The sequence below is a fragment of the Diorhabda carinulata genome, chromosome 9, assembly GCF_026250575.1.
Source record: "Diorhabda carinulata isolate Delta chromosome 9, icDioCari1.1, whole genome shotgun sequence".
Taxonomy (NCBI): Eukaryota; Metazoa; Arthropoda; class Insecta; order Coleoptera; family Chrysomelidae; genus Diorhabda; species Diorhabda carinulata.
The window spans coordinates 3,809,149-3,836,393 of NC_079468.1; the positions used below are offsets into that span (position 1 = coordinate 3,809,149).

A 27,245-nucleotide genomic window follows, 5' to 3' on the forward strand; every position below is an offset into this window, starting at 1 on the left:
ATTAGAATTACTCCCCAGTTCCCCAGTATCGCAGCAAGAAAGGGGAGCACAATAGATCATTTGGGTCGCAATATCCATATACATACAAAATAAAACAACAATATCCATATTTAAACCATTCATTTTTATTAAAGATTTAAATATGCGGAGAGAAATAATTTAGCAATTTTTTTTTGAGTAAATTTGCAGTTGTAAAGAAGAAACGGCTAAGTCTTTTTTCTTTAATTTTTATAAATTCTTCACATTTGGTGAAACAACTCGAATAGTCAGTTCATTTCACGAATTTTAATAATAAGAATAATAATAATAAAAAAAAAACATTTATCACCAATAAGTTAAAACTTTCGGTAGTCCATCCAAATTAAAATAATGTTTCAAGTCCATGATTTTGATCACTCACTTTCTTAACACATTTTACAATAATTATTTTTTTGTATACTACAAATTGCTAACACCACTAATAAAGATGAGCTACTGAGATTGCGCGAAACAATTTAACAAGGCGAAGCTTTTTACGAAGTTTCTGCGCAACCTACTTAAATACAAATTATACGGAGTTTCGCCCTCTACATTGGGCATCGGTAGAGTGGTTCACGTCTATCGAATAAACTATGAAAATGTTGTGTTCAATTTTAAACTAAATATCGGATAAAAAACAAGTTGGAATTTTTGCATAAAAGAGGTCTAATGATGGTTAATTGTTTTTCCAACATATAGCGGATAGTGAAATTACGCATTCGCAAGTTTCGAGTTGTTTCCTGTTGGAAACGGTATTAGACCAGCTTGATTTCTTGAGTTCTCATTTATTTTTTAAATAACGCATTATACCTTGTATATCGAAGATTTTAAATATTGTCATTATACAACAAATATGAAGAGAAAAATGAAAATTTGACTTTTCGCAATTTCACCTATTTTGCACTCCATGAAACTTACTTAGTTTACGTTTTAAATACAATGAAACTTGATTAAGTGGGACTTAAATAAATGAGAAACTTCCTTAACTAGAACTCATGCTAAAGTTCTAACACTTTGACATTGAATTACCTGTTAGTGAGTGAAGCAAACCTCTATCAGACCGGTCCTGAATTTGGTTCATAATACCTCGTTTAATTCGATCTTGTTTCTGTCTGTCTTAACATAAGTGGCAGTGACCATCCAGTGATCACTGACAATCACAGTGAGTAGTAGATCAACTTCAACAGTGGCTTGGAAATGAAAACATTCGAGCAACAGAGATTGGGGTTGGCATTTTAATGAAGGTTCATTACACCTCGTAAGGATAAACTTTTAAAAATGTAAAAAAGGGTGCTAACAACTTGGATTTTACTGCAATTCCACTTGTTCTGGGTGCTCAGTTGAAGACTGTCCATCAGTAATTAAAGGTGACGAAGACAAAATTAATGAGCCAGATTTTTGAATTAATGTGTGACTATGTATATAAATGTATGTGTTAATATATTTTTTTTCTATGGACTTCTACTTTTTTTTATTTAGATCAACTAAATAATATTATAAAAATTGGTGTTATCAAGGGTTGAAATATTGTTAAATTATAGCCTACGGTATAAAACAATCCTTATTCAACTAATCCAAGCAAAATTTTAACCGTGTTCAATTTTTTACAATTCAGGGTAGATTTTACCCTTAAAAAACAAAAAGTGTACAACTGCACAATATAGAAAATGAACTAAAGTGTGAAATTAGCCTGATCCCAAATTTTTGTACAAATAGATGCAGGACGAAAAATAGCGAGGTGTTGCCTTGATTTGAACTTCATTTCCCGTACTAATCATATAGTTTTAATCGTAATCCTCTAAGGAACCCGAGATTTTAAATACGGAGAAACCGGACTCGTGGCGCCATCTATTAAAAACTAATCTAAATCAGTAATTTGTTGGTTAGAAATGACAACAGTTTCCCAAAATGGAGGACGCAGTTGTGAGTAAATAATTATTGTAATTTTGGAGGTAATTAATTTAATTTTATTATAAAATGTTATTAAAAGGTTCTTTATTTATTATATCTAATCATATGTTTCCTGACACGTTTTAATTTTGTCTAAAAATGGGTCACAAATGTGTATCAATAATGTCTGTGTACAGTAAGGTATTAGTTAAAAAATTCCATTTTTAGGACCGTCAAATTAAAAAAAAAACACTGGAATCGTACTCTGCCTTTGACCAACAAGGATTATATGAAAACGTTACACTAGAAACGTGAAAATCAAGACGATATGGAAGATCACAATACAGAAGAACATAATTGAGAAGTAGATGAAGAGCGTGACATACAAGCAGATTTATATTCCAAAGTTATGGGAAGCAAAATAAGAAGAGAGATGATAAACAATTAAAGAGGCCGAAAAAGAAAGTCATTATCTATGAATGGAAAGCAACTGATTTCACCTGTCAGCCTATTGAAGCACAAGATGTGATAAACTAAGTAGATGAAAGTATTGACTTACCGGATCAATATTTACTTTTCGAGTATATATTGGATGATATTTTTGAACCAATGACAGAAACTACAAATCTATTTTCCGTGAAATAAAACGGCAACAGCACTGTTATCTGTTTGATATGCATTTTCTTATTGGAAGATTAAAGTTTCCTAGGTTGCGTCTTTACTGGAATTTCCTCATCAATATATAACACTATATCATGAGTTTAGTAACCGAGAAACCTAATGATAGATTGCGGAAGGTACGTCCACCCTTTGATGTAGTTCGTGATCGTAGCACGGCTTTAAAGGTACAAAAAAATATGCCTACTAAGGAAAAACATCTATTCATGAACAGTGTCAAATTGATGGAATAACATCTGGAATAGATCTTCAAATATGAACTATTTGCTATAAGCGGATAATTTTTTCCCCATTACAAAAACAAATAGAGGAGCTATCCAAGAAATTGTAACTGTCAAAAAGATATTGTAATAAACCAATGGAAAGACAATAATGTAGTAGACGGCAAGGGTGATATTGATACAGCTACAAGATTGTGTAAATCCGAAAAAAAAATTACCTTTGTCGATAAACTCTACAATGGGTGGTGTGGATAAGACAGATTTCTTTCTTTAAATATATCGTATATTTATACATTCAAAAACATTAACTTTGACGTTATTTGCCATTTTGGCTATCACAAACAGTTGGTTGGAGTATCAACTGATAGCAAAATAGAAAAATGTAATGGATCTCCTTTCCTTTACTAGAAGTATTAGCTAAAAGTAGACGTCAACCACAAGATAAAAAAAGAAAAAAGACTAAAATATTCCTCTTGCATACAAAAGACTTCGATATTCGTTTTGATGGAATAGGTTCATTGGTCCGTGATGAAAAAAACATCTTAGACAGCCCAATAGAACAAGGAGAACTGCTTCGTGAAACCTTAACCATTTTGAATCGAGTCAGAAAAGCGCATTAAGTGGTACTGGAACAAAATTTTTTACATTTCTTTTCTGAACGGATTCTTAATATATTACTTCACACAAATGAGGAAATATTAACGGAAAAGCAAAATTTCACTGGTAACAACCAATTATCTGCCAATTCCCTTTACAGATCCTGAATGAATTCTGATAGATTTGTGTTTTTGCTGAATTGTTTGAGGTTTGATTCAAAAGAAAACAAGGCAAGAAAGGAAAATTAATGATCCTTTTGCACCTGTTCGTGAGATATGGAAAATTTTAATTGAAACTTGCAGGTCATCATATACACCCTCATCTTACCTGACTATTGACGAATAACTCATGGAATTTCATGAGTTCATATCACTTGCTAATTATTTTGTGAAGGAGCTTAAAAAATCCATCCATGGAAGTAGTAAGAATGTTACCATGCATAATTGGTTTAATTCAATAGTTTGGCTGATGAACTACTCCAAGATCTATATAAACTAATAATAATTGGAACGTCCAGGAAAAATAAAAGGGAAATACCACCAGAACTGCTGACTATAAGACAGAGAAATGCAAATACATGATCAGGAGAAGTGCCTAGAAAGCAGAAAGTTGTACTGCTATTGTCTATAATGCATCAGCGAGGTGAAATTTCGGAAGAAACAGGAAAACCTGCGATTGTTCAGAATTACACTAAAGGTGGGGTCGATACATTCTACCAATTGTGCACTAACATGAGCTGCAGCAGAAAAACTAGAAGATGGCTCCTGTGTGTGATATATGGTATGATCAATATGGTCAGCATCAACTCCTTTGTAATTTATTCGAATAATACTTTAAAAAGGGGAGAGAAAGCCTTTTCGCGATACCAGTACATGATACATTTGAGTCGTCGCCTTTCTGGACCATGGACAAGGAGAAGATTAGCGACCCCAACTTTCAAATTTCCGCCAAGAAATGATTCAAGAAATAAAATTCATCAGGAATAGAAGCGCAAAACGTGTTTCTATTGCCCAAGTCAAAAAAGACAAACATATCCGATCGGCGGAGAGCACCACGGAGACATTTGCAAAAAATGCGGCGTTGTTGAATGAGAATTTGAATTTTTCATTTATATTTTGTTTTTTCATTTTCTAATAGAGATCCTACCGCTTTTTAATAGTTTTTCTAGAAATATTTTTCGTAAAATGCGGGTTTATACTACCGTCATAAAATTTACGATAATTCCTTTATGACGTTTTTCGAAATAAATCCCGTTATCTAGGGTTAAATAATCTAATAAAATCAACATAAAGTGCAATATTTCAGATAACCAAAGAAACGATTTTTATAGTTTCTTATTCACATCTAAATTTCGCGTTTTAATTTTAACATATCACGTCACAAAACTTTTGACCCTTGTCACACGTCATCACATTTCGGTGTTACCCACCCTCCCCTTAACGTGTGACGTAATATATGGATGGCCCCTTACGCGTACCGAGTGATTAACTACTACATTATTTAAACTACCGAATAGTCCGTTTTGGAAGTTAACACAACATTTTCATATTTTTATTCTTCGTTCAATCAAATTACTTGGGCGAGACTGACAAGTACATACAATTTCTTAAGCTTAATAGCCATTTACTGACTGCTACCCTAATTACCGTGCTGAATGATTCGACTTTAGTCAATTAAGTGTACCCGCCATGATCCTAAGCATAATTCGGCAGTATTATCAACCATACATATAATTAATACTAATTTATTAGATTACACGTTATTTGCAACGATTCTGTATGTAGTACGATATCAAACTAGAACTCTCTTTTGGAAAATGGAAAATAGTGTCATATTCAGCGGACGTTTAGCGCTACTGCTACCTACCGGTGGCGGTAGTGATCCGGAATATGTTTAATGTTGACTGGTAAGTCGTTTTTGATTTATGTAAATTGTTAGTTTTTGACATGTGTATTTTTCATATAGTATTGATTGTTTTTTGTTTAGTTAATTCAAACGAAATGATTTTTATTAAACATTTATTAACAAGTGTTCATTACATAGTAGTACTTCGTCTATTTTTTTTAATCACGATGTGTATCTAGCATTCACTCACTTTTGAAAACACTACATCTTACAGAACAATAAGCCTATTATCAGTTATGTCAAAACTTCTTGAATACTACCGATTGAGAAAATAGAACCGATTCTAAAAGCCAACGGACTAACACCTAACCACCAATTTGGATTTAAAGAGCAACATGCCCCCATAGAACAAGTTAATTGAATCACAAAAAAGTGTATCTTTTGAAGATAGAGAATACTGTTCGGCTGTATTTTTGGATATCGACCAGGCATTCGACAAGGTCTGGCACGATGGACTACTATACAAAATCAGGAAAAACTTCCCGCACAACCTTTTCCAAATCCTACTTGCAGAACAGACACTTTCAAGTCAAAAAATCCAATATTACATCACCACTCTATACTACACCAATTATGTCAGGAGTTCCACAGGGAAGTGCAATTGCCCGATTCTCTATCTTATGTACATAGCTGATATTCCCACACACAACACCGTAACTACCACAACATATGCAGATGACACTGCCGCGCTAGCATCTCACCAGGATATGATACAAGTGAAGAAATCTGGACTATTTGGCTCAGCTTTATATCTATTATATAAATTTATAACTTTTGGTTTTCGTTTAGCGTCTTCATCATTTTTTTGGGAACATCCCGTGTCTTATTTGCTCTCATAACACTAGGGATGTAGGGTATATTTTTTTTACCGTGCCAACAATGGTTTGATTCCACGATAACAAATGTTTAGCAACGGGTAGAGTAGTGAAGAATAGCCATGCAGACGTTTTTATGGAGCCGCCCATTTTTCACTACACTTTCACCCTGATTTTTTTCCGAGTACCATCTGTTTTACCAGTGTACATAATCACTTGCAAAGGACATGCGTTTTTCGCATCACAAATACACCAGATTTTTATACCATACTTAGGTGGTTTTGATGGTATATATTGTATATATAGTGAATCCACAACGGCCACGGTATGGTTAGTGCTGTTCATCAATTGTCAAGTTTGCGGTTGGTTTGTACACCTGAAATTAATTTGAATTAATTGTCACCAACTATTCATATTTCAAGAAAAAAAATGTTTCGAGTTTTTTATAACAAAATAAACAAAATTTCTAATATTTAGATCTGTGGGTACCCCGGTTGCTAAAAGACGTCGGTAAGGTTCGTTCCTAATATAAGGGTTAAATGAACTATTACAGGTATTTCTTTGAGTTTTATCTCTATTCTTCAATTTGTAAACAAAACTAAATCATTGTAGCCAGTAGATCAGAAGACTGTTTTCAGTCCTTCGAACAGATTTGTTTCAACAGTAATTTTAAATAATATATAATAAAAAAAATATTAAACAAATTTAATTTAATCTGTATCACATTTTTTCTTTCAGAGAGTTCATCTCGATATGGTACTACCAACTTTTTTAATATTCATAATGATAAGAACGTTTTTTTACTTTTTATATTAATTTCAAAAATTTTATAAACAGCACCGAAATAAATTCAGATTGAAATAAATTAGTTACATCAACTTATACAATATACGAATGAAGATTCATTTCCACACAAATTTTGTTTAACTGTAGGCCAGTCACTAGAGCAAAATTCTAGTTAAAAATATTGGGATTTTGATCTGTCTCAATCAATAGTGACCTGCTACTAGATTGAAGTTTCCTTTATTACATTTGTTATATGTTGTTTTGTATAGTTTTCGATATTTACGGTTCCGAATGTTTTTTACACTCTTCGAAAGGAAAAAAGGGTAATTACTAAAGATAGTTTGAAGTATGTCAAAATCTTGAATATTTTTATATTATAAACAAAATATTACCTTCACTACAAATTGAAACAATTTTATTTTGGTAAATACAATTTTATTTTCTACAAATTAAATCATAAAAAGTTCTTATTTCAACAGGTGCTAGTGACTGACCTAAAACTCAAATTATAATGTGTTTTTAGTACTTAGAATAACTTATTTAAAATTTAAAATTATATATATATATATATATATATATATATATATATATATATATATATATATATATATATATATATTAGTCTTTCAACACAGCAGATTCTTCTTTGATGGTATCCTTAACTTTTTCAGTTGTTACTGTCACAGAATTACCGTTGTTTGTGCCCAAAGATTTGCCGCTACCTGTTGAATTGTTGTTTAAAGTTACGTTTTCCGTTATTTTCACTTCATCAGACTTTTCAGTTTGATCTGAAAATACAGGTAATCAACTTACGTTTGAATTTCTGGTACTGTTGCCCTACAATAACACTCAAAATAATACTGTCTAATATGCATTTATTTTTGGTGTCTGAGGACGAAAATTTGGTTAACGAAACACAGTTGAAATATTGTGAGTATTGGTATAAAATAGTACATATAAACAGGATTATATAGCAGCCAATTTCAAGTTTGGAAGCAAAGGAAGGATAATTTCAAAGAAATTGTGAGAATACACAAATAATTCAGCCTGATGCAGACTGTAGAATCAAATGATTCATTATATGCAGACAAAAAAAGTCCTCTAGAAAACTGAGAACAATACTCGATTAAACCTCATCAAAAACGAAACATACAGTCAAAAATTGAATACAAACCCTAAGAAAACCCAAGATTACTACACTTTTCCGTTCATTTGAATCAACTTTTGAAGCATTTTTTTCACTCAGACTCAGGTAGCTTCAAAGAATATGTGATTTTTATAGTAAAATAGGTGGCGTTGAAAATAATTAACTAGTATTTTGATCTATGAATACAAAATAGTCATTGGGTGATTAATCAAGGCTATATAGTGATAATAATTCACCCTTCTCAGGATAAAAGCGTTATCCGAATTATTCCAATGACATCTGGCAAACAAATAATTGTATATCATTCAGAATTAACCTTACTGTATTGCCATATGACTGGCAATGCCAAAGAATTTGATATGCTTGTTATGCAAACAACTTTCTTTTCCCTCATCTTAAAAAGACCCACAGCTTCATTTCAAGAACTTATACTTAGATCCATGAAGATGTTATACAAAATCTTTGCTGCGCCTTTAGAAAACTTTTTTGAGGCCGCATGGCTCAAGATATGCAGGATCCAATGATCAAATTATCATGCCTATCTTCTTGGTGCTAGTTATACTAATGATCAAAGATGCCTCTATCTCACGATATGTCACTTGAAAATCGTATTCAAGAACGATATAGATATGAATATGGACTGTGCATAAATAAACAAAAGAACAAATACATGGAAATGGGAAGGGATCTGAACAGATGCAACCAATTGTAAGTGACCATAGAGCAAAACAAAGAGTATAGATTTGATAAAGTCCAGGAGTTCAAATACCTGGGAGTGACAGTTGCAAACAGAGAAGAATTATACAACCGAGGATTTTCGGAGGAGTGCGAGAGCAAAACGAGTGGAGAAGAAGAACAAACGCAGAGATCAAAGTACTACATGATTAAGCTGAAATAGGATATGTGGTCAGAGCGAAAATATTCCGTTGGATGGGACATATAGCCAGAATGGACGAAGACAGTTGGGTGAAAAGTGAAGTAGCCATGTACAAAAATAGATGGAGCAAAGCAGTAGAGCGACTCTTGGTCAAGTTTTGTGTCAAACGTTTTGGTTGAGGTTATATTTTGTAAGTAGTAAGTTTATGACAGAAATATCAGTAACAGTGATAGCAAAGCCAAAAATATATATAACAACCCTCGTAATGAAGTCACATTTTCTGAATAATTGAAAAGATCTCTGCTACTACTGTCCTTATCTAAAGATTAAATAATCATAACAGTTGACTTACTTTGATTTCCATAATACTGTCGGTTAATTGTTTTGTTGGAATTATTCCTGTGTTTCTGATTCACGGAATTATTTTGTTGTATTTGTTGGAAATTGACGGGTCTTTGAATAGGTGTTGGATACCTCTGCAACTAGAAACAATTTAGTGATTAAAAAACTTGTCAAAATATATAATTTGTGCTCTAAACATAAATATAAAGATGTTATGTATTTTATAACTTTCGAATTCGTATGTGAAGCTTATAACATTAAGAATAAATGAAATACTTCGTCATTACTTCCTATAAATAGGAACCTACAGGATTAAAAGTTCTACAGGTGATGCTAATCAAAAGGAAAACTATATGTAGTCGTTCTAATTTTGAAATTCTTTACTTAATCACATTTTAAATTAAAATTGTTATGTAACTTACTTACATTTGGATTTTGCTGTCCTCCAACCTGTTGATATAAATTGTATTTGTGTTGTGCAGTGGGACTGGATTGTGGAGGGGGATGTTTACTATTCTGTCTCGATTTTGGAGATGGAATCTGAGGACCTAATATCAAATATAATTATCTAGTACTCATAATTCCTTATAAATTATTTTTTAGATTTGATATAGTCAGTATTTTAGATTTTCACAGTTAAGTATAAAGTTTGTAAACAATATATTTCCAAATACAAAGCCACAAACTCAATATTTACATTTTTTCCTTAAATGAAGACTTGAAATAAATAATGTGCTAAATGCCAAAAAAATCCATTTTCATTTTATTCTTATAAGACGTTTCAGGTGCCCTAACGAGCAATATATATAAAGCGCTAAGTGCCACGGCTTTGATATAGTCAGTATGACAGATTTTCACTGTTAAAAATAAAATTTGTAAACTATATTCGAACATTACCCTCAAAATGTGAAAAAAACAACAGATTCACTCCCTATTTTGGTTACAGTATATATTAAAAATTGGCTGATTAATTGCCAGAACGCAGCTGGTAAAAACTGAGCAAAGTGCCCAAAAATGTAACCTTGTTTTCTGTAGTACATGCACTAGTTTGGTCATTATTTTTATGTTGTGCATGTTTATCCCGTCCTGTATATATCAAAATCATACAAATAAATGAATATTGTTACTGGGTACTACTAGTAGACAAAGCAGGTATTCAGGTATTGTGCAAATGCAAATATATCGCATAAACAAAAACTGAAACTTTTTCAAACAAATCAAAATATGTATGTTATGAGAGTTTCATCCATAGATGCGCTATCAAGAGGAGAAGACTACCTATAAGAGGCCAGAAGAGAGTAGGAGACAAGCTATGTTTTCCTCTACCTTGTCCAACATTTTACCGGTGTGTAGGAAGACGAAACACTGGTTATTGCTCACATAAAGCGAGGAGTTTCTGCAGAAGCAAAAAATAAAGACCATTAAAATTATTAGCAACCAGCAGTGCTGTTTTAGCCAATTCCATCAATACTCAGTTCGAGTCAGAGTGCTCTGCGTGTCATTAGGAGTTAGCAGCTGCTTGTTGAAGGCTCTGATTGAGGAACTGCGTATCAACATCAAGTTTCTTGCAAAGCTAGACAAGAATGACCATCAGATATTTGAGTGTTTACAGAGAAGGAAGATCTAAAGGATCCAATCATGAACAAGTGATTAAATACTAAGTTGGAATTTCTGGAAGTGTTCATGATATTCATACTGAACACATTGTTTACACTACCACTACACCAACACTCATAATTACACTGTCTGACGCGCGTTTCGATAACCAAGTTACCATCTTCAGAGACTGAAGGTAAAATGTTTACCTTCAGTCTCAAGAGAACCTTTGTGTTCACCTACGGAACAATAACACTGGCCTTATGTTTTTATAACATGAGAGTATAACAGGAATGGAGGGAATGAAATTGCTTCATGTGTATTAGAATCGTTCACTAATATTATATCAATACAGAAGTATCTAGTGTCAGGTCATTCATTTATAAGTTGGAACAGATTTCGTCCAAACTGAAAAGCGAAAAAGATAAGAGAGGTGCGAGGCAAGAATGATGATAGCTGCGGCAAAAAAACATCATTTTTGTTACAGTCATGAACCTTGAGGACTTTTCAGATTTCAAACATGTTTCAGAAAGTTCAATCAATATATCTAAGTTTCAAATTACGAAAGCACAATGGATCATTACTAACCGAGTAAATCTGAAATTTGTTAACATTAGAGAAACTCTGAACAAAATAGAGACAACGAAGATTTTGAAGGAAAAATGTCAAGAGTAGAGCAATTGTAGAAATGATTATTCCAAACCTGACTTACCAGAGTAGAATTTCTGAAGAAAAAAAAAACAAAATCAAGTGACAATGACTCCTTACTTGAAGGAAGATAATTTTATGAAGACATATTAAATGGTGATATTCATTGAAAGCTTCATTTTATGTTTTTTCATTATAACTCACCCTAAATAGTGTTTATCTCAAAATAATGATTTAGACATGGCACTCTGCACATTATTTATTTCAAGTCTGTTTAAATGTGAAAAAAAAAATTTTATCAGTTCTTGTTAAGTATTTTTTGACATGACAATTAATCACTTACCTGTATTAAAAACTGAAGACAAAACCTCCTGGCTACTGGGACTTTTCAGTTGCTGAGGCCTTGTCGCTTGGTCTCCCAGTCCCTGATTTCCCATCCCCTTCATGTACGCCGCCGGTAGGCTTGATCTGAATTGTTGGGCAGACAGCGCTGCAGCAACTTGCATAGGCGTAGTCAAGAAATGGGAATTATAATTCTGCATTCCTGTATTTGTGTGTGATTGGTTATGCGTACCGAATACGTTGCCTTGGAGACCGTATCCCGTTTGATGTTGCTGTAACTGTGCGGAGTTCATAGTTGAGCTACCAGGTTGTTGAAAATATCCCGTTTGACCGCCTGGAACATGAATTCATGTCTCAGATATAGTGCAATAAAAAATATAGATTTATAAATGATTTCTAACAAATTGAAAAATACAGATTTGTGTTTAGAAGTTAGAGGAAGATTCCAGCAATTTGATATCGAAAATTTAAAAAGCAGAATACTGTAAAGAGAAGGTACTTTAAAATAAAATATGAGGAAGATCTAAAGCAATAAGGAATATAACACATCAAGAATATAACACAAATATTGAGGATAAATAATGGAAAAATAAGCAGAGACGGGAAAGAGATTGGTCACAAGATTTCATTTCGGTGTCTTCTCGTCTGATTTTTCTTTACTTATGTATATATTTCTTTCTATCATAGTTTTCTTGTAAAATTTAGTCCATTATCTACATTTAGAGTACTTCATGTAATTTCTATTGAAAATATTCATATTCGGATGTTAAAATGATCTCCTGGAATTTTTGTAAAGCAATTTTCTTTTATGTAGTTCTTCTATTTCACTAGGAAGGATCGTCCGTTATCTATTTTAATCTAACAGTCAAATTAATGTACTTAGATGATTATCTTATTGTTAAACTTCACATACTCAGATTGGTATTCAATTATATTCATATAATTATATGAATTGAGGTGTGTGGCAACATTATTGTATATAAACTGATAATTTGAAAAAAATCCATTTAAATATTTAGATTTGACCTACATATAATCATAAGCTTTCAAGAGAGTTTATTGTGAAAAATAAACTGTTTTTTCAACCAAATGTGCCTTTAATATCATTTAAAGATAATAGACTTATCCACTTTAAGGAATGCGAGTGTATAGAGAGTTCTTTCTTCGGAAACTTGATATAATAAAGCATGTATGCAATTAAAATGTTGAATTTGTTTTTATAACAAATTAAAATGGAAATGTAACATAATGATATTTAAAAATAATTACCAATCTTATAAAATTTCAAAATATGTTACACCGAAATATAATTCCTCTATAAATTTAATATTAATTGGAAGCTTTTTAAAATAGGCTGCTTAAGGAACTAAAGAGTGTCATTTTTTTTAAAACATGCAAAAAAATACACAGGCTTATCATATATTCTATATATTACTAATTTCTTACAATTACTAATCAGATCACTAGTATTTAGTTCCATTCCTCATTACTAATATTTTAATATATTTAAAAAAAATTTTTATATAAGAAGTTATTTAAATAAAATCAATTTTATTAGATAATATTTTTTGAAATTGCATCCCATTCCTTCTCAACCTTCATAAACCTTAATATGCTCTGAAATATTCAAAGTTATTTTTGAAATTTGGGTTTATGAAGATTTCATTTCAAATCATACGAAAACGAACTACAGAATATACTGAAACACAAAGCAAAGCATTTTGGAAAATTTAGTAATGCGAAATTTCATTTTTGGAAAGTAATAGGAGAAATTGATATTTAGTTATAAAATAAATATATGAGGAACAAAACAATAAGGTTTGATTAACGCTGAATCTTTAAAAATACATCATCAATACTTATACAGGTTATGTATTTAGAATATCAAATTAAAGCTTTATATATAAATAAAAACAGAAGCTACATTATTTGCTTTGGTAAAAATAATCGCAATATATGACAATATATAAATAAAAAAATGGCCTTGCCAGTTTTCAAGTACAAATAAGAAAATATACATAAATAATAAAGCAGCGTATTATTATTATTTTTGATAGATTGGAATAAATTATTATTTTTTTATATATATAAATTTAACATAATTACTGTCAACATCTATTTGATATCATTCTATAGATCACCTTGTAGACCTTAGACCGGGAGAGATTGGACCAGTGATTAACCGCAATTTTCTGATACCTGCGTTTTGGAGTACTGAAAAGAGTATAGATAGTATTTGTAATTCCTGGAAAAATTCTCAGTAACATTTTTCTGGAAAAATGAGATTTTTTTTTTGCAAAAAATGGGTCATACCGCAATTTTCTGCTACTTTCGATGTTCATAGAACGATAGTTTTTATTATCAAAATTTTTTTGGCAGGAGGAATACAGGGATTCTAAAGGTTAAAATATAATAGACTTTCCGTGATATTTTGATTTTAATAATAAAATAGATTATAAGCTATCGTTCTATAAATATGGCACCTCATTTTCTCAGAATAATTTCAATGGGAGCCCAACGAGTTCGTAAGTACTTTCTATACTTTTTCAGTACTCCAAATGGCAGAAATTAAAAAATCGTGGACGAACTTCGGCCCAATCCCTCCTGGTCTATTTATTGCATTTTTAATATACACAATTTTGAAAAATTTGTTGGGTTTTATCACAAAAACATAATAAAAAAGCAAATTGTTGGGAAAATTAAAAAAAATCAGTGTTTTCATCACAAAGACATTACAACTAAGAGAGGGAATTATTTGGAAAAATTCTTTTCAAAATATGTAATTTGATGCGTCCTATAATGACAGTATAAATGAAATTATCTACAGAAGTTATTAAAAATGCAATAGTAATCATAAATAGTATTGACATTGCAAAAATCCAATACAGCAATTTTGCGATTTTATTCATGAAATTTACTATTTTGATAAATGGAACGCATTATTTTTGTGGAATTTTGGTGAAATATATCTCTAGTAGTAGAACACTGGTAAATATTTTGAGGTTAAGTTATATTGTTTAAATGACATAGGAATTACTTTTGAAGGGATAATCTTCTTTTTATAACTTAGCTATAGATTAAAAACTGTTCGTAATAATTGATTTATTTTCATAAGAAGACTTATCTACTTTCAGTACTTCTTCAATTTCCATTATTTCCATTCTGTCTTCTCATAAAAGTCTTCAAACTTACTAAACGTGTTTGTAATAATAAATAAATAATTTTAATTACCTTTGGTTAATATCATACTGAGAAAATATATATTCAAATAAGAATTTGAGTCCAAGATAGAGATATTGTCAACTAAGAATCTGAATAGATCCAAATTGTTGGAATCAAGGTGAAAAATCAGGTTTTGTAGCTTCAGTTGATTTACTGTTAAAATCTGATGCAAGCAGAATTGTTATATAAACGTATCAGGGAATCGAACAATTCCTTCAGATACTGCAATTAGTCTGGTTACTGCAAAACAGTAAAAACTAACTTGAAAAATTAAAGAAAACCATGAATGACCACCAAAAATTGTGGCGATCCGATTCCAGGTATAGTTGACAACATAAAAAATTTTGCTCAAATTGTTGGTTCACATTAGAAATAAAAATTAATATTATTTTCATGTTATCTTTTTTTTAAATATTAAAACTAGCAAGACCAATTTGAAACACATTCAAATCTACAAGTAAAAATAAAGTCTAACAAACACTACAAAATAAAGAAATTCCCACACACCACCATTAAATCCACACTGTAAATATAACTACAGATAAATGAGTAAAGGGAAAAAAGTGGCGTAACTTTTGTATAGTACCAAGTTGGAATTTCTAGAACCCATAGTTCAATAATTAGTTATTTTTTATAAATTGAATTTCTATGGTGCTTAACACATAGTATGTTGAATTGAATCATTTTCTAACAAAAATAGTTAACAATCATATTGGTGAAAAAGGAAGATGTAATGATGGTCAAATTGGGAATAAATAATTTTGCTGATATTAAAATAATTTTCTAACTATTCAAATTTAATTAAAAACTTACTAAAGACAACATAAGTTACGTCACTTAGCAAAAAAAACCCAAAAAGCTCAAAATACAAGACGATTCAGAGATAAAAAATTTTCATAATACTAAATATTTTAATAAAAACGCGTCAAAAGATATTTGTGAAATTTTTCAAACTGATTCGTCATGTATACAAATATTTTAAAACCTCCATGTAGTAGGAAAAGCTTTGGTACCTGTCGATCCGGAATAGTACGACGAAGACGGTTGTAAACCGGGTACAACATTGTTTTGGGCCGGAGGAACAGGTGTTCGCTGCATTACACCAGCACTAGATGCCAAATAATTGGCCTGTATCGAAGGGTCGTAAGCCATAAAAACTTGTTGACTCTGTTGAGATTGTTGTTGATATGCTTGACCTACTCCTCCAGTTTTAGTTCCTGGTGATTAAATAAATGAATAAAAATGATACAATACACGCACGTTACAAAATATACTTACCGATAGCACTGATGGGTTGACTACTAGGTTTAACTGAAGCCGACATTAAAGTATTGCTAGTTGAACTAATCAACACAGTTGTCGGATTGTTTATTGGTTGAGTCTGTCCAAAAGCTGCGGTGGCACTCAACCTGTAATTACTCATATTCTGGTAAAGTTCCGGCGGTCCTGGCGCGGTGGGCGGTGGGGGATGTGGAGGAGGTGCAGCGGTGGGCAAATAAACGCTCTGTGTCGAATATGGACTGTTAGCAGTTTGACCAAGGCTGTGATAATTGGGATATTGAGAAAATTGGGAACGGCCCTGACCACCGAGCTGGTCTAATTGAAACGCTCCATACAGTCCAGTTTGAGCAGCAGCAGCAGCTTGGATCTGTTGCGTGGATGTGTTGTAAACGAGAGGTACCGTGGGAGGGGAAGGAATTGCAGAAATGCCATATTGCGTACTTCCTGAAAGACCGGCCTGGTAGCCAATATGTTGATTGGCTGTATATTGAGGCCCAATGCCAACGCCTGCACCTAAAACTGGTTGCAGTGGTGGAGGAGAAAGGGGATTGCCCATTAAACTCGGAGCTACAATTCCAGAATGGGGTTGGTGACTGGAACTTAGAACTGTTTGTCCACTTCCAGATACTTGTTGTGTGGGTTTTACCTGTAATAATGTCAAAATTAAATCTTCTATACAAAAACGAAGATTATTTGAAATCATTATTAATATGTTGCCAACAACAATATTATTACCAATATTTTACGCTATTTGTAGCCTACGTCAAATTACAATAAATATTTTCATAATATTTATACCTCCTACATAAGGAAACAGATTGTGAAGATGCAAAAAAATTGTTTATAGATTGTTCATAGTTTTCTTGTAACTTGAATTTTGTCTATTGGATTATGCAGATTATTACATTATACATTAAATATTCGGAAGAATTAATTAATACAAAGAAAATAAAATGGCTAAATGATAGTATGAACAATTTGGAAAATGAAAAAAAAAAAATCTAAAATTATATTAACATATAAAGAAACAAAATAGTAAATGAACTACAATAAATATTAATGAAAAAGAATAGTCAGTATTTCAAAAAATTATTAACGGAAGAAGCCCGTAAATATGAAAAAGTGACAATGGTGACAATACTAGAAAATGTAAAAGACATGGAAAAACTAAAAGTACCCAAAAAATCGATACGATTGGTGAAAATGACTATGCTAAATTCTAGGGCAAGGGTAATAACAAAAAATGGACCATCTGAGGAATTTGAAATAAATGCTGGGGTAAGAGAATGTAATGCTGATGGAAGTATCATTAATAAATCAATTCAAGTAATAACATCTGCTGATGATTTAATTCTATTAGCAAGGGACAGAAAAAGTCTTGAGAGCACATTAGAAAAAATTTTAAGGAGGCAGGGAAAATAAGTCACAAAAAACCAAATATATGGAAATTGAAAGAAAGAAGTTCACAAACAAGAAACAGTAAAGATAAATGACCTCATCTTTGAAGTAGTACTTAGGAACAATGATAAGCAACAAAAATGGCACTAAAAATGAGATAAGACAAAGTATTCTTGCCAGATATAGGGCAGTACAAAATTATAAGCCGAACAACCAAATTAAGAGTCTATAAAACTGAGATAAAACCAGTAGTTACATACGCCTCTGAAACTATGAGACTAACAAATATGGACGAAGAACAATTAAGGATAATATTAGAGGAGAATAATTAAGAAAATTCATGGACCAGTGAAAGTTGGAACTGTGATATTAAAAATATATTAGAAAATTAGGATATAGTAAATACAAGTAAACAAAAAAGAATACAAATGTACGGACACATTAAAAGAATGGAAAAATAGGTTACAAGAAAAATTACAGAATGAAGACTGAACAAGAAAAAATTGCTTGATAAATCAAAAAAATAGATGAGATAAAATTGTGCAAGATATGCAAAATATGGGAGTATGTGACTGGTACTAACAGATGCAGGGCAGAAAGAAATGGAGAACAATAGTCGATGCTTCAAAAATAGCTGAGTGAGCTGTAATTAAATAGGGATAAAATGTGGGCTGTAATTAAACAGGGATAAAATGTGGGCTCTCCACCACCAAAATACAGGGTCAAAAGAGTTCAATTTGAGCAGCTATAATTCTCAATAAAATATTTAACCTTGTATATATATATATATATATATATATATATATATATATATATATATATATATATATATATATATATATATATATCTTCCCAAGGTCCATAAGATACTGAAATTTCACTACATCATTCACCAAAAAGTGCTTTGTGGCTAAAAAATTTTCGGCAATAGTTGAGATGATTATGAATTTAGTCAAAATTGTTGACAGCATCTTGTCAAAAAAAATCTACCATCGTCAGTTAAAAAAATTGTTAAATGAAATAGAGACTCAATATTAATAAAGTGGGATGGCTTTCTAAAGGTAAGATGTTGAAACATTTTGCTTTGTGCTTGATTGAAATAAATTCCTAAATGAAAAAAGCATTTACACCCTTACTTTATGGTAGATATTACAGCAAAATTAAATGAACCAAATCTAAAATTGCAAGGAAAGGAAAATTCCGTCTATGTTTTGGTAGAAAATTGTTTTGGTATGAAGAAAAATTAATTTTTTTGCAGATATTCATAGTGGAAAATTACATCATTCTCAATTTTTGAAGCAATATATAATTAATGCTCTAGAAATGTTCTAAACTGACAGAAAAACTTTGGAATTAAAAAAATTATAAACCTTGATTTCTAGCATAAATTAAAGAAACCCTGGTATGAATCAATATTTTATTTGAATCAGAATTAGCCTGTTGAAAGAGGGAGGGGGGAGACATGATAAAGTGAAATTATATTTGAAGATATCTTTTTAGACTTTGATTCATTTTCAGGATCATCAAGAGGAATTCAAAAATAGAATAAAAGAGACCATTCAAAAGACAATAAAATTTAAATAGTTTAAGCTTACCTTACATACATTCGTAGTCGCTGCGCTTTGATTAGGCGAGGGACTGTAACCTTCATGGTTGTCATCAGGGGTATCTTTGCCTTGATTAAAAACATTGGAATCCAGAGTCGGTCCGCCGAAACTCATCTGAGTATTATCTTCACCCTCTTGCTCTGAAGTCTCCCATACTTTTTTCACTGAAGCTATCTTAATATCCAAACTGTCTACAGTATTATTACCACTAGTTATGGCATGGATGGATTTTGTAACGAAATTTTTCGTCGATTTATCATCGGCAAATTGATAATCTGCACTGAAGAAATCCAATTTCATATCGGCGATTTCTTCTTTGTACGGAGGTAATTGTATAGCTTCAGATTTTTCTGTTTTGGTTTGGAGTAGTTCGTTCATGTTGGGTTTGTTGAAACTGTTCATTACTGAAGGATCTATATTGGCCCCTTCTTCCAATTTAGATCTAGGTTTATCATTACGGACTTGTCTTGAACCGGGGGCAGATTTGAAATTTGTATTTTCAAATATGATAGTATTCACAGGTGGCGTTGCACCATCCAAAAGAGTTTTTTCTTGTATTTGACCAGTTTTACCGATAACCTGAAATAAGAAAATACAATTAAGAACCAAATTAACTTCAAACAGTTAATACAAATACATACTTGTGAGAAAAATAAAAAAAAATAAAGACATTCTCACCTTTTCTCCACCAGGACTGACTCCTTGCGTCGGTGAATGTGTAGATTCCAATCCTTTTACTCCATCTATATTAACTCCCAACATGGTATCATGTTCGACAGTTCTTAATTGGGAAACTAATGGTTTATCCCATGCACAGGTTGGTACTGATGGTGGAACACTGGTAGTATCTTTCATTGCATAAACGTTCATATTCTGATTTACCTTATTCATATCATTAACGTCCCCTAAAAGTTTGTTAAACAGTTTTCATAAACACAATTGTATAATAGGTAATGAACAATTTACTATGAGACTTATCATGGACCAATTGATGTTGAGCTAGTAGAGTTTCTTTACCACCAACTCAAGGATGGATAGCATTGATTCATGTTTAAAATTTATCTTCATAAAATTGATAACTACTATGCAAAATATCACAAAGATAATGTGGAAGTAGTTTAAAAAAAAATTGATGATATTGTATAACAGATAGGTGAACTGGAAAGCCTACTGAAAGTGCCTGCCTGATGATTATAGAAAAATTATTTGGAATTATGTATAATACCTTATTTACTATCATTTGATTTAGTAGATTGGTTTTATTTGAGGAAAACCAAGGGATTGATTTTTTGTTTGGTGTTGTTTATCTATACTTTTAAATGGTTCACCGATTTTGAAAATTGTAATACTGATCTGAGAGATTTTTTGTAAATATGAGATTTTCGCTATTTGATGATTGGCATTATCACTTTCTGTTCTGATTATTTTTGTTTTAAAATGTTATACTAACCTAAACCATGATGCTGCTGTTGCTGTTGTTGTTGTTGTTGTTTTTGCAATTTTTGTTTAGCGAATCGAGGCGGAAGTTTCGGTTGCCGCGGTCGATCAAACTGACTTTTAAGCTGTGGCAAAACGGGTGGTGGATTAACTGGTGTCGCCATCAAAGAGGGAATGTTTTGTATTTGTTGTTGTGTCAATTGTTGTGTTGCCGGACTAATTTTTTTCCGATCACGTTCTCTATCGCGTTCGACTCTCACTTCTTTTCCGTTTTCAGGTTTTGAAGGTTTAGAGGTTTTGTCGTCAAAGGATTTTTGACGTTCTTTGAAGGTTTTTTTACTTTTAACTTCTTGAAAACCTTCTGCGTCTCCATTTACAGAGCTCTTCTCTTTTTCGTCGACTTGTTCGGATTCCTCACGATTTTTAGTAGAAATATCCGCGTTGGCGTTCGATAATGGGTTATGATCTGTTGATTTTTCTTCTTTCTTTAATGAATTGTTAGAATTTTGTCGCGTATTTTCGCGATTTCCTTCATATCTCTTTTCGCCGCCCATTCGCGGTGGGTTATTTCTAGCACGATTAGAATTTGATGAAGGTCTGTTTCCTTGACTTTTTTGTTGAGATTTACGCGAATCTCTATTTTTATCTTCGGAAATGTCTGTATTTGTTTCAAGTTTTTCGTCTAATTTAGGTTTATTTTTACGGTTAGCAGATTTATTTCTGGGTTTATCCCTAGGTCTATCTTCGGATCCGGAAGAAGGTTCATTACGCGATTCGCTCCTTTTTCCGATTATACCTGCAGCTAGCGCTTGTTGGTTCTGCTTTATTTTGTCCTCTACTCGGGGAGTGTGTTCAGTTGATGGGGTTTCTTCGTGTTTCTTATCTTTTTCTTTTTCATCTTGATGACCACCAAATGGACTTTTTGTAGGAGGAGGTCCGTAACCATCGATCCTTTTACCTAAACCTCCCATTCTTCCGCTTCTGAAATTACCTCCGCCTCTTCCGTGTCGCGACGGTTCTCCTCTTGGTACATAATTATTGTCTTTTCTTTCAGATTTATCTTGTCTCTTTGGATCATTATTGTGCGATTTGATATCACGATTCTTATCATCTCTTTCTGACTTTCTCATCGGTTTTGGACTTCTTTGATCAATTTGTTCTGATTTAGAAGTATCTATTTTAGTTTCATCCTTTTTACCTGAATGATCCTCTAAAGATCCATCAGAATCCGTCGTGGGATAATCGTGATTTCTTCCTCCTGATTTATGCCCTCGACTGGGAGGTCTTCTAGGCCAAGCTGGTCCTCTAGACGGATGACCATCTCCACTATTATTCCAACCTTTTTTCTGTCCATACGATCTGTTTCTATTTTGATTGTAATCATCAACTTTTTCTGATTTCTTGGATTGTTGTTCTGGATGTTTAGTTTCAACTTTGGAAGGTTCAGGAGTCTTCTTATCTTCAGTTAATTTGGCTTGAGCTTCTTCCAAAGCAGGCGGTATAGAATCTGCCCAGGCGCTAACAAATTCGGTATCTTTCTTGGGAAGTGGTTCTTTTTTAATTTCTAATATAAATCCTCCACGTTTCAATTGAATCAGATTACGTTTTTCGTTATACATGTCGTCAGCTTCAATACGATCTTTAGTAATCGGTCCGGGTACCGCACGTCTTTCTTCTCTTCCATAATCTTTTCTTTTGTCTTCATAACTTGATTCGTACATGGATTCCGACCATGATCCCATATTGTAATCGCGTTGATCTGTTTCTCTCGAGTGTCGCGTCGATCGAGAATCTCGGGAGTCACGATTTTCCAATCTCTGAGCTCTATCTCTATCTATTTCATACTTTTCTGATCCCTTATCGACTTTTTCGGATCTGCCACTCCAATCGTCTTTGCTTAAACGATGAGAGTGTTCAGATTCAAGCTTCTTGTCTTGTACGTCTTTTTCCTTTTGCCATTTATCTTGTTCTTGGTCTCTCCTTGAATACTGAACTTCATAATCTTGATGTCTGTTATCTGGAGCGTCAGAATGATAACGAGAATCTTGCGATTCTCGTTGCCCTAAATCTTGAGAATGAAGAGAATTACGATAACTATCATCAGAGCTTTGTCTCTTATATTCTTTTCTTTCCACATCCTCTTTCTCTAATTCCGGACTGTCCTGTCTAACGTTTCGATTGTGCAAAGTATTTTGATTTGTTGGTTTTGTTCCAGAATTGGAACTCCAACGATTATCGAAAGATTGTTGATGATATTGTTGTTGCTGATTTTGTAGGTTTGAATTGCTATTGTTACGCTGGTGTTTGAGAAATCTTGGTGGGAGATCATTTTGAAACTGTCTGGAGAAATTAGGTCCATTTTGCTCCCGATTATCTCGGTTATCTCTTTCTGAGGGTTTGGTATGTTGTTTTCTAGGGGGAAAATTTTTACCTTCTATTTGGGTTAATTGTCTGAAAGAACTTCCCTGGTTAGCAGGTTGACTTTTCTCTTCAGACAAGTCAATAGGAGTGCGAGATCTAGTACCTTTCTCTCGATGCATATCTCGTTCTTTATCTTTTTGGAAATCTGGCAAAGGAATATCAACATGATTAATAGGTTTGGGAGGTACAGAATTAGGATTTATTGTTCCCACACCTTCATGGTTGTCTCTATCGCGTTTCTGAATTTTTTCTTCCAGTTCCATGAGTTTTTTGGCTGCAGCCAATTTTCTTTCTTCATTAAAACGTTTCTCCTCTTCTTCTTTTCGCTGTTTTGCCCGCTGTACTGCAATTTCGACTTCTTTTTCTTGTTGAGTGCGTCTCTGCACCCAGATATCCTCTTCTTCGGAATTTCTACCTCTCTGAGGACCCAATCTCGAATTACCACTTTGACGATTTTGATCATTGTGACTTTCTCGATCATCTGCTCTTGTATCCTTAGGTTGCGATCTTTTTGTATCCCGTTTCGACGTTTTCTCGCTTTCGTCATCGCTGAATGCCAACTTTTGACTGAGAAAATATTTTTTTACTTACATTACATTTAAATTTGATGCTGAACTTACTTATAATCAATTTCGTCTGATTCTGCCCAGCCCATGTCTTTACTAATTTCATCCATTCGACTCAATTCCTCTTCTCTAATTATGGGTCTAGAAGCTATTTCTTCTGTTTCTGTGTCCGCCAATCGAGGCGGCCGATTATCTGTCGGTCTTGCACCTCGACCATTAACAGACGGTGGCATTGTAGAATTTTGAATACCAATTCCAGGAGCTTGTTGAAAATTGCTACCTTTGTACATCTAAAATAGGAAGAAACATCAACTACTGTGAAATATATTGAAGAATATTGTATTAAACAGACTTCAAAGTCGACAAGTTCCAGCTATAGAATTGTACTTACAAATGAAGGCATAACACCACGAATCTGTGGCGGGAATGGCTGCTGCTGTGGTTGGTGGCCTGCCTGGGCCGAGAGCTGTGGTGGGGCAACCAGGTGGCCCGAGCCTGTCCTTCCTTGACCTGCTACGTCTCCACCTGTAGCGCCTTGCGGACCCAAGGTCCTTTGCCCACCTTGTGTCCACGAACCTATAAATTTGAGTAAGTAAATTAATTTCTAGAAATAGAATACCTAAATTTCTAAATTTCTTTATATCCTTTACCTTCTGTCTGTGGTCTCAGACTGAGCCCCGTAGGATACTGGGGAACATCTGAACCAGTGCGTGTGGGGCCTCCATCTCCAGAGGACAAGCTTGGGAACTCGTGTTGGAATTGAACACTCTGATATAAGGGTGGGTGAACCTCTGGGCTGCTCATAACTGAACTCCATAGTTTGTCTGTAGGCGCAGGCTGTGCAGTAGGGGTCAACTAAAACAATGAGTTTTTCAATCAACATTAAGTCATTTTTAGCTATTTAAAATAATTATACAATGGAATTATAATTTGATATTGTTTACCTGTTTGTGTGTTTGTGGGGGTATGTTGTTGGTCACGGGAAGGGCAATCGCAGCCTGATGTGAAGTTAGTTGTGGTGGTACACCTTGTTGATTGGGGACAGTCAGTGGGGATGCATTCAAATCTTGAGGTTGAGTTGTCTGATTGTTGTTGGGTGAAGGAGACGACCCTGAATTCGACGAATCTTGTTTTCCCCATCCTGGTGCTCCTGGCGGTACTAATGGTACAGCTGCGTCTGTTCCACTATATTCTGATTTCAAAGAGGGTAAATTTGCTGGTGCCCGACGTGCATTTGGGACTTTACCAAGTATTTGCATGCCATGTTTAATATAAACTGAAGAACTTTTTTGTTGTTGCTTTTCTAAATTTTCACCCTGGAATTATTTTATATACAAAAATTTGATGTATTGGAAATAATTACTATAGTTATAACTCTTATTTGAAAAAAACCAACAAATGTTTCAGCTTGAAATAAAAATTTTAATACCTTAGGACCTTACACAGATTTAAAATTAATAAAAGTATTACAAATTTTTCTTCATCCAATTTCACATATTTCTAGTAATTATGATAATTAGTAGGTACTAAGATCTATTCAAATAATCATATCTTTGTTAATAACTGCTTCTTATTAAAATGAAAATCAAATATACGAAGCAATACTATTGAAGATTTGAGTTCATAAAAATTAAAGGTCCCTTATGCTTCTAACTTAAATGCAATAATAAAAGATGATTGTTTGAATAAATAAGTTGAAAATGTTAAAAGCTAAATAGTACTTACCCTGCTCACTCTGTATAAACTATTTATATCCAATGATTGAAACTTCGGTTTGGTTTTCTCCCCCTTGGAGGCCTGCCCTGGCAAAGTAGACATGCTGTCTGCACGCAACCATTTAGATCTACCAGACCCAGTGAACGAACCTTATTTCTAAAAAGAAATAAAGCATTTAGATCCGTAAACGCAACAGCAAAGACAACCCAATTTAATACATTCAGATCCAGCGTTTGTATATTAAATCAAATAAAACTTGTTATACAATATGCCACTACAATAAATTAATTTGTAGAAATATATTTTTGTAGTATTGAACTTATTTTTCAAGTAATATTTTAGAAAACATATTCCATAGAACGTAGAATATATTGATATTTATTTTGCTAGTACTGTAATGAACTTTTTCAAGGTTGTAATACAAAGAATATGCTTACATGACCTTACTGAGCTGAGAAACTAACGGAAGTTCTTAAATTAAGCAGCAAAATTTAAATAAACTAACAACTGTGAATTATAAACTACGTAAGCATTCTCTTTCAAGTAATCAAAGCCCATCCCCACAAAAAAATAAAATTTCGATTAATAACACTATACTTTTGAACACTTTGCACAATGTCAAAATTCATATCAGCACAGTATAAAATACAATTTCACATAAATGATGCGACATAACGGTACACTATTTTCTTGGGTTGTCTCTCAAAACGAAAACATTGCATTACGAAATGGAATTTCTTGGCATAAAAAATCTGTAATAGACATATACCTTGGTCCGTCCAAATGGGTTCACGACAAATAACAAGAAATTAATTCCTTTTATATAACAGTGGGACGGATGAACCCAGATTCTTTTTAAAAGTTTCTATTATTTTGATCTTTTACACACAAAATGGCGTTCGCCGATTGAAGATTATTCCAATCAATAATAAACGTCACTAACTCTTTACTGCCATCTACACGTTATGAACTGAATGAAGATGACAGTAGTACCTTTTTTAGGCAATATTTGGCGAGATTTTATTAAACGCGATCACAGTGAATGTGATCGCTTATGTAAATAGAATGTAAAAGTGAACTATTGGTTGTGACTCTATGAGTTTTTTATAAATGTAAAAGAAATAACAAATTGACATATTATAGTATGTGAAGTAGAATAATAATAGTTGTTCTATTACCATCCCAGTGTTCTTCCATTCTATTTACTCATATCAAATTCGATTTAAAATAATGAAGACATATCTTAATTATCTATGTAACGTTAACCACTCTAAGGATATGTTCTGTGGTGTTATTCATAAAGTGGTTTATGGTTCACAAATGACGCTACAATTTTTAAAGCATCAAAGCGGATGAATTCCTTATTTCCATTGAAAAAGTCTAAAATCCAGTTGCAACAAATGAGTATTATCTATTTTTTGATAACTTGTTTCCTTAACGAATACGTGCTAGATACTTGAAGATCTATTAAGATTTCCAGGGGATTAAAAATACGCGATCAAAATCATACCTATTTTTATATGTACTTGAGTAAATTCTTTATTATAGCAACAAACTTTTTTGACTTAGTTGGTACATTTTATATGATTTAGCTAACGATGCATTTTCATATTATAATAGTTATGCCCCTTAAAGCATAAATTTAGTGTATACTGTGTTGCCTGGAAGACTTTACAGTGATTAGTGTATACTGTGATGCCTATAATCGGTGCAATTCTTTAAGCACTTACGAAAA

The 27,245-nt window shown here is 32.7% G+C and overlaps 1 protein-coding gene across 2 annotated transcripts; it reads right to left on the reverse strand.

The window, feature by feature from the left end:
* Positions 1-103: 103 nt before the first annotated feature.
* On the reverse strand, positions 104-26,486 carry LOC130898136 (uncharacterized). 2 transcript variants are annotated; one of them, XR_009059838.1, is made up of 15 exons: positions 26,280-26,461; positions 25,520-25,666; positions 24,739-25,110; positions 24,445-24,649; positions 24,186-24,370; positions 23,849-24,084; positions 20,821-23,795; positions 20,049-20,275; positions 19,359-19,949; positions 16,363-17,011; positions 16,098-16,301; positions 11,864-12,196; positions 9,699-9,824; positions 9,287-9,416; positions 104-7,698 (listed from the first exon to the last, which is right to left on the reverse strand). XR_009059838.1 is itself a non-coding variant. In XM_057807204.1 (15 exons), the coding sequence occupies exons 2-15, from the start codon at positions 25,610-25,612 to the stop codon at positions 7,529-7,531; spliced, it is 6,492 nt and encodes a 2,163-aa protein (XP_057663187.1). In that variant the 5' UTR covers positions 25,613-25,666; positions 26,280-26,486; the 3' UTR covers positions 104-7,528. The 2 variants fall into 2 exon arrangements, 1 of the variants encoding a protein (XP_057663187.1); XM_057807204.1 differs by having other exon boundaries at positions 9,703-9,824; positions 26,280-26,486.
* Positions 26,487-27,245: the final 759 nt, after the last annotated feature.

Coding starts and splice junctions, on each gene's coding strand:
- LOC130898136 (XM_057807204.1), bottom strand. CDS start 25,612: ATGTCTACTTTGCCAGGGCAGGCCTCCAAGGGGGAGAAAACCAAACCG. Junction 16,302..16,362: donor TCAACCCATCAGTGCTATCG/GTAAGTATATTT, acceptor TTTAATCACCAG/GAACTAAAACTGGAGGAGTA. Junction 12,197..16,097: donor GTACTATTCCGGATCGACAG/GTACCAAAGCTT, acceptor TTCATGTTCCAG/GCGGTCAAACGGGATATTTT.